Source organism: Penaeus chinensis, chromosome 17, assembly GCF_019202785.1.
Source record: "Penaeus chinensis breed Huanghai No. 1 chromosome 17, ASM1920278v2, whole genome shotgun sequence".
Taxonomy (NCBI): domain Eukaryota; kingdom Metazoa; phylum Arthropoda; class Malacostraca; order Decapoda; family Penaeidae; genus Penaeus; species Penaeus chinensis.
The window spans coordinates 18,180,731-18,188,144 of NC_061835.1; the positions used below are offsets into that span (position 1 = coordinate 18,180,731).

At 55.5% G+C, this 7,414-nt stretch overlaps 1 protein-coding gene across 1 annotated transcript; it reads left to right on the plus strand.

Moving 5' to 3' along the window:
- The first annotated feature begins 3,092 nt into the window (after positions 1-3,092).
- LOC125034218 (pre-mRNA-splicing factor ATP-dependent RNA helicase DHX16-like) lies at positions 3,093-6,362 on the plus strand. Its single transcript, XM_047625924.1, is given in 4 exon segments — positions 3,093-3,427; positions 3,429-3,978; positions 4,046-4,807; positions 4,809-6,362. Coding segments are annotated over 4 exon segments (2,856 nt in total). The 5' UTR covers positions 3,093-3,128; the 3' UTR covers positions 6,054-6,362.
- Positions 6,363-7,414: the final 1,052 nt, after the last annotated feature.

The window sequence follows — 7,414 nt, forward strand, 5'->3', positions numbered from 1 at the left end:
AGAGCGAGGGGGAGAGATACAAGTCGGAAATAAGGAGCGGAGGAGAGAGAGAAGAAGCGGAGAGCAGCGGAGAGCGGCGAGCGAAGGAGGCGGAGGAGAGAGAGGGAGCGAGATGGGAGGGAGAGGCGGAGAGAGAGCGAGAGGACGGGAGGCGAGAGGAGAGTCGCGCTACGAGAGAGACGAAGAGAGGAGAGCGAGAGAAGAGAGAGAGAAGAGAGAGCGGAGAGAGGAGGAGAGAGAGAGCTAGGGCGAAGGGGGCGGAGGAGGAGATGGAGCAGGGAGCGGGGGAGGAGAAGAGCGAGAGCGAGGGAGAGGGGGAGGGGGGACAGAGCGAGAGCGCGACGAGATGAGAGGGAGAGTGGGGTAGGAGAGAGGGCGAGAGAGAGGGGCGGAAGAGGAGAGAGACGAGGGCAGGGTAGATGAGCGCGGAGAGAGGGGAGGAGAAGGAGAGACGAGAGAGGGAGCGGGGGAAGGCTAGAGAGAGAGCGTAGAGGGAGCAGGGGGGAGGTAGCGGGAGAGTTAGAGCAGGGCGAGGAGAGAGAGAGGAGAGAGGGAGGAGCGAGGACTAAGAGAGCGAGAGGGCGAGCGAGAGAAGGGCAGGAGAGAGAGAGGAGGGAGGAGAGAGACAGAGAGAGAGCGAGAGCGCTTGGAGAGAGAGGAGAAGGGGTGGGAGGAGTAGGGAGAGGAGGGGCGAGGGAGGCGGGGGAGAGGGGAGGAGAGAGTAGCGCGAGAGAGAGTCACGAGAGAAGTCGAGGAGAGAGGGAGAAGAGAGAGAGGAGAAGAGAGAGAGAGAGAGAGAGGAGCGCGGCGAGAGCTTGAGAGAGCGCAGAGAGAGGAGAGAGAGAGAGGGTGAGTAGAGACGGGGAGGAGAGAAGAGAGGGAGACGAGAGAGAGAGGGAGAGAGCGCAGAGAGAGGGGAGAGGGAGGAGAGAGCGTTACGGGGAGGGAAGGAGGCGAGAGCGAGCGAGAGAGAGGAGAGAGAGAGCGAAGGGAGGAGAGGGAGAGCAGAGGGAGAGATCGGAGGAGCCGAGAGAAGAGAACGAGAGACAAAAGAGTAGAGGGAGAGAGAAAGAGAGACAATGGAAGAAAGAATAGGAAAGGAAGGAGAGAAGCAGCGGCGAGAGGGAGCGGGATGAAAGGAGAAAGAGAGAGAGAGAAGAGGGGAGCGCGGGTACGAGAGGAAGGAGAGAAGAGGAGGGAGGCGAGGAACCGATAGATCGAGAGAGAGTCGAGGAGAGCGAGCAGAGTCTAGGAAGAGAGAGCGAGAGAGTGAGCGAAGGGACGAGACGAGCGGCGGGGGAGAGAGAGGAGGCGAGAGAGCGCAGCAAGAGCCAGAAAAGCGAGGAGATGAGAGCAGAGAGCGAGAGAGAGACGAAGCGAGAGAGAGAGAAAGAGAAAGAGCAAGCGGAAAGAGAGAGAGAAAGAAGAAGCGGAGAGAGAAAGAGAGCGAGAGAGACAGCCGAGGGATGAGCAGCGCCGCGACCGCGCGCCAGCGAGAGACGGAGCGAGCAGCGAGGAGGCGAGAAGAGCGTAGAGAGAGAGAGAGTAGAGAAGAAGACAACGAGTAAGTGAGCGAGGGTGAGAGAAGCGCGCGCGAACGCGCGCGAGCGGCAGACAGCTAGATAGAAAGAAAGAGAGAGAGAGAGCGGAGAGAGAGAGAGAGAGAGCGCGCGCGAGAGAGAGAGGAGAGGGGGAGGGGAGCAGAGGGCGAGAGAAAGAGCGCCGCGAAAGGACGAAGAGAACTGGAGCCAAGAGCGAGAGAGAGCGAAAGGCGCGAGCTGGGAAAGAGCGGATGGACCGCGAGGATGGCCCGAGGAGGATGGCACGAGAGAGAGAGAGCGCGACCGAGAAGAGACGAGGCAGAGAGCGAGCGACGCGCGGAGAAGAGAGAGCGCGAGCCAGAAGCGCGAGCGAAGAGAGCGAGAGAAAGAGAGAGAGAGAAGAGCGCGAGCGAACCGAGAGCGAGCGACAGAGCGAGAAGCGCGAGTAAAGAGAGCCGCGAGAGCGAGAGAGAGCGCGAGAGCGGCGAGTCAGAGAGCGAGAGACGCGAGAGAGAGATAGCAGAGGAAAAGGCGACCGCGAGCGCCCGCGATGAGCGCGCGAGAGCGAGCGTCGAGAGAAGCGAGCTAGAGCGCGGCGGCGCGCGGTGCGCGCGCTCGAGCTTGGCGCGTGTTCTAGCGCAGCGCGCGCGGGATAGCGGGGGATCGAGCGAGAGAGACGTGAGCAGCTAGCGCGATAAAGAGGGCGCGCGAGGCGATGTGCGAGCGAACCGCAGCGCTGAGACTCTCCGATCGAGGCTCCCTCGCCCTCTCTCTCTCGCCCCTGCTACCGCTATCTCTCGCCCTCTCGCTCCTCTCTCTCCCTCTAGCTCTCTTTTCTCCCGCCCTCCCTAGACTATCACCGCATCTCATCTCTGCTCGCGCTCTCTCTTCTCTCTCTCTCTCTCTCTCTCTCTCTCTCTCTCTCGCTCTCTCTCCCTTCTATCCCTCTCTCCCTCTCTCTCTAGCGAACGAGACGCTCCATCTATTCTCATCCCTCTTCTCTCTTTCTCTCTCTTCTTTCTCTCTCTCCCTCTCCTCTCTCTTCTTCTACTTCTTCTCTCTCTCGCTCTCCCTCTCCCCTTCTCCTCTCCCCCTCTCCTATCTCTCTTTCTCTCCCTCTCTCTCCCTCTCTCTCCCTCTCTCTCTCTCTCTCTCTCTCTCTCTCTCTCTCTCTCTCTCTCTCTCTCTCTCTCTCTCTTCTCTTTCTCTCTCTTCTCTTTCTCTCTCTTCTCTCTTTCTCTCTCTCTCTCTCTCTCTCTCTCTCTCTCTCTCTCTCTCTCTCTCTCTCTCTCTTCTCTCTCTTCTCTCTCTTCTCTCTCTTCTCTCTCTCTGTCTTCTCTCTCTTATCTCTCCTCTCTCTCTTCTCTCTCTTCTCTCTCTTCTCCCTCTCTCTCCCTCTCTCTCTTCTCTCTCTTCTCTCTCTCTCTCTCCCTCTCTCTCCCTCTCTCTCTCTCTCTTTCTCTTTCTTTTTTCTTTCTTTCTCTAAATTAGTATGATGTCTTGTTATATACATTGCAATAGGATTCGCAAAGTAGATCTAATGAGTCTAGCCTGCAAATTGCCAGTTGGTTCTCCTGCACGTCTGAGATGCCCCAACTTCCCCTTTGTCTCCAAGGTGGCAGCGCACAGTCGAGCGGAGGCAGCGGAGGCAGCGGAGGCAGCAAGCGCCAGGCAGCAGCAGCTGTCGCAGCCGCAGACAGCTCAGACTCGGAGGGCGAAGGCCCCAAGCTGATCAAGAAGAGGCGCGGCGGCAACTCCTCCAGCGACGACGACAACGACGAGGAGCGGCAGCGCAAGCGCGACCTGCGGGAGAGGGACGAGTACGCCGAGCGGCTGCGCAAGCGGGACGAGGACCGGACGCGCAACGTAGCCAACAAGGGCGAAGGAGAAGGCCTTCGAGGAGGCCGCCAAACGGCTTATTCTAGAGAAGGAAGACAGGGAGCAGATCCTGCCGCACCTGCGGGTGGAGTCGCGCCGCAAGTATCTGGTCAAGCGGAAGGACGACAAGCTTAAGGAGCTGGAAGCCGACATCCGGGATGACGAGTACTTGTTCGATGACCAGGTGCTCACGGAGAGAGAGAAGAAGGAGCGCGATTACAAGAAGACCGTGCTCAAGCTGGCGAAGGACTACGACCGGGTCAAGGACGCCGAGAAGGTGCAGCGGTACGTGATGCCCGAGGAGGGGGGCACCGTGGACGACAAGTACGTGGAGATCGACGACAAGGAGAAGAGACCGGGCTACGAGCAGAAGAAGTGGGAGGAGGACCAGATGCGGGGCACTGCTCTCTCCTTCGGTGCCCGGGACAAGGCCGAGAAGTACCGTGCCCACGAGTACAACCTCGTCCTGGAAGATGAGATCGAGTTCATAAAGTCACTTCCTCTCGAAGGCACGCGCTGAGAAGAAGAAAAAGAAGAAAAAGAAGAGGAAAGAAGAGGAGTCCGAGAGCAGCTCCTCGTCGGAAGAGGAGGAGGAGGAGGAGGAGGAAGAGGAGGAGGAAGAGGAGGCGCCAAAGATGTCTGAACACGAGAAGAAGAAGATGTCGATAGCGGAAGTGAGGCGGAGTCTGCCCGTGTACCCGTTCAAGGGGGCGCTGCTGGACGCCATAGCAGAACACCAGGTCCTCATCATCGAGGGCGAGACGGGCTCCGGGAAGTCCACGCAGCTACCGCAATACTTATATCATGCAGGCTACTGCGAGGACGGCAAGAAAATAGGGTGCACGCAGCCCAGGAGGGTCGCAGCCATGAGCGTGGCAGCCCGCGTTTCGGAGGAGATGGGCAAAAAGCTTGGCAACGAAGTAGGCTACAGCATCCGCTTCGAAGACTGCACGAGCGACCGCACCAGGGTCAAGTACATGACAGATGGCATGCTGCTGCGGGAGTTCCTGATGGACCCCAGCCTGGAGGGCTACAGCGTCATGATCATCGACGAGGCGCACGAAAGGACGCTTCACACCGACATCCTCTTCGGCCTCCTCAAGGACATTACTCGGTTTCGCTCCGACCTCAAGCTGCTCATCTCGAGTGCCACGCTCGACTCGGCCAAGTTCTCCGACTTCTTCGACGAGGCACCCATCTTCAGGATCCCCGGGCGCCGATATCCCGTCCACATCTACTACACCAGGAGCCCCGAGGCCAACTACATCGACGCTGCGGCCGTGACGGTTCTGCAGATTCATATCACGCAGCACCTGGGCGACGTCCTGGTGTTCCTCACGGGCCAGGAGGAGATCGAGGCCTGCCAGGAAATCCTCACGGAGAGAGTCAAAGGCCCTCGGGAACAAGATCCGCGAGCTGGTCATCCTGCCCATCTACGCCAACCTGCCCTCAGACATGCAGGCCAAGATCTTCGAGCCGACGCCTCCGGGAGCCAGGAAGGTGATCCTCGCCACGAATATTGCCGAGACGTCGCTCACCATCGACGGCATCACGTACGTCATTGACCCCGGCTATGCCAAACAGAACTACTTCAACGCGAGGAGTGGCATGGAATCCCTGGTGGTTGTGCCAGTGTCACGGGCGTCTGCCAACCAGCGCGCGGGCAGGGCCGGCAGGGTCGGGCCGGGCAAGTGCTTTCGGTTGTACACGCAGTGGGCGTTCGAGAACGAAATGGACGAGAACACAATCCCCGAGATCCAGCGCGTGAACCTGGGCAACGTGGTGCTGCAGCTCAAGTCGCTCGGCATCCACGACCTCATCAACTTCGACTACCTGGATCCGCCGCCAGCCGAGACGCTCATCCTGGCGCTGGAGCAGCTGTACGCCCTCAAGGCGCTGAACCACAAGGGCGAGCTCACGTCCACGGGCCGCAAGATGGCCGAGATCCCCGTCGACCCCATGATGTCGCGCATGATCCTGGCCGCTGACCAGTACAAGGTGGTGGAGGAGATCCTGACCGTGGCCGCCATGCTGTCCGTCAACGGCGCCATCTTCTACCGGCCCAAGGACAAGGCCATCCACGCCGACACAGCCCGCAAGAACTTCTTCCACCCCGACGGCGACCACCTGACGCTGATGAACGTCTTCAACGAGTGGGAGGGCACGGACTACTCGTCGCAGTGGTGCTACGAGGTGTTCATTCAGCACCGGTCCATGAAGCGCGCGCGGGACATCCGCGACCAGCTGGCGGGGCTGATGGAGCGAGTGGAGGTGCAGCTCACGTCCAACCCGGGCGACTCGATGGGCATCCGCAAGGCCATCACGGCCGGCTACTTCTACCACGTGGCGCGCTTCAGCAAGGGCGGCATGTACAAGACCGCCAAGAAGAGCCAGACGGTCATGATGCACCCGCAGTCGTGCCTGGTAGAGGACCTCCCGCGCTGGGTCGTGTACCACGAGCTCGTCATGACCACCAAGGAGTACATGCGCAACGTCGTCACCATCGACGGCAAGTGGCTGCTGGAGGTCGCGCCGCACTATTACAAGGACACGGAGGTGCACGACACCACCTCCAAGAAGATGCCCAAGGTCCTGGGCAAGGCCAGGGAGGAGCTGCAGAAAGAGTACAAATGAGGACGCCACCTCGTCTTTTCTCACATGATGTTAGAATGTTTTTTTTGTTTTGTTTTTTTAGAATATGTACATACTTTATTTATGTAAAGAAGAAGAAGTTTGTTAAATAAAACAGGTTTCTTTTAAGGATTTGTTTATGCACCGAAAAGAGAATTCCTTATTTCCTGAGGTTACAGTCCTTCTTTGTGTAGATCTCGACATTTTTTCAATGAAGTCAACTAAACTCTCTGAACCATTATCCATGTAGATATCTCTTTTCTGCCATATATATCACATTAAATTATATTATATGAAATTCCTAACAAATCACTTTTATGTGTTTTTATTAAATACATTTGTTATAACTGACCTAGACAAGGAAAATGTGCAAATCATATGTGTTTAAGTGAAAAAAATAATAATTATATCAAATCTTAAAATTTAAATGGTCACAGACTTAAAGATATATATGTGTATATGTATATATTATATATATATTTTATATTTAAAGTAATTAAAAAAAAAAAACATGACTCTAATGATGTCCATGCCATCAAACCAATCAGAATGTTTATCTCCCTCTAAATGCCTCACCTTTTTCCAGCAAGTAAGAATCGAACTTGATGAATAGAACTGAATTCAATTTCTTTTAAACACTTCTACAGAGCTATGAGTTGCGTGATGAATAGAACTGAATTCATTTTCTTTTAAACACTTCTACAGAGCTATGAGTTGCGTTTCAATTTTTGGGCACGCGAAAAACAGCCGTGGCCCAGTAAGAATCTTTGATTACATTTTTTTTCTAACTCATGTTTGAGCAGTTATTCCAAATAGATAGCATGTTCTTCCCTGTTTGGGTAGTGTCATATCTTGACCCCCCCCCCCCCCCCCCTTTTCTACCTCGCTTGGATTTGGTGCAAAGTTTTCAATGATCTTCCATGCGAATATAATGATTACCTTTTTCTTCGTCTTTGTAAAGAGAAAAGCTTAAGTTGTTTTAGTGTACGTTTCGTGTGAAACCTGAGAAAAGACTTGTTCTAGCTGCATCATGCCTTGTGACCCCCTCCCCCCTCCCATCCCTTGCTCGTGGAGGGCTGGGGACTTGGGAGGCGGAGACTGGGCCCAAATGCATCGGTCCTCAGCCCTCGCCTTAACTAATTTTGTATGGTCTTTTCTCCCCCCCCCCCCCCAACTTCTTCTCTTCTTCATCCCCTTCTGTTTATTGTAATCGTTAACTCCTTTTTTGCCCTTTCCGCCACAATACTTTACCATGGTGCTATATGGCCTTTGATATTCTAGCCCTTTTATTTGTTTTAATCATTGTTATGTCTTGTGAGACTTGGATTCCAGACTTGGCTCAATATTCCAACCTTGGAATCACG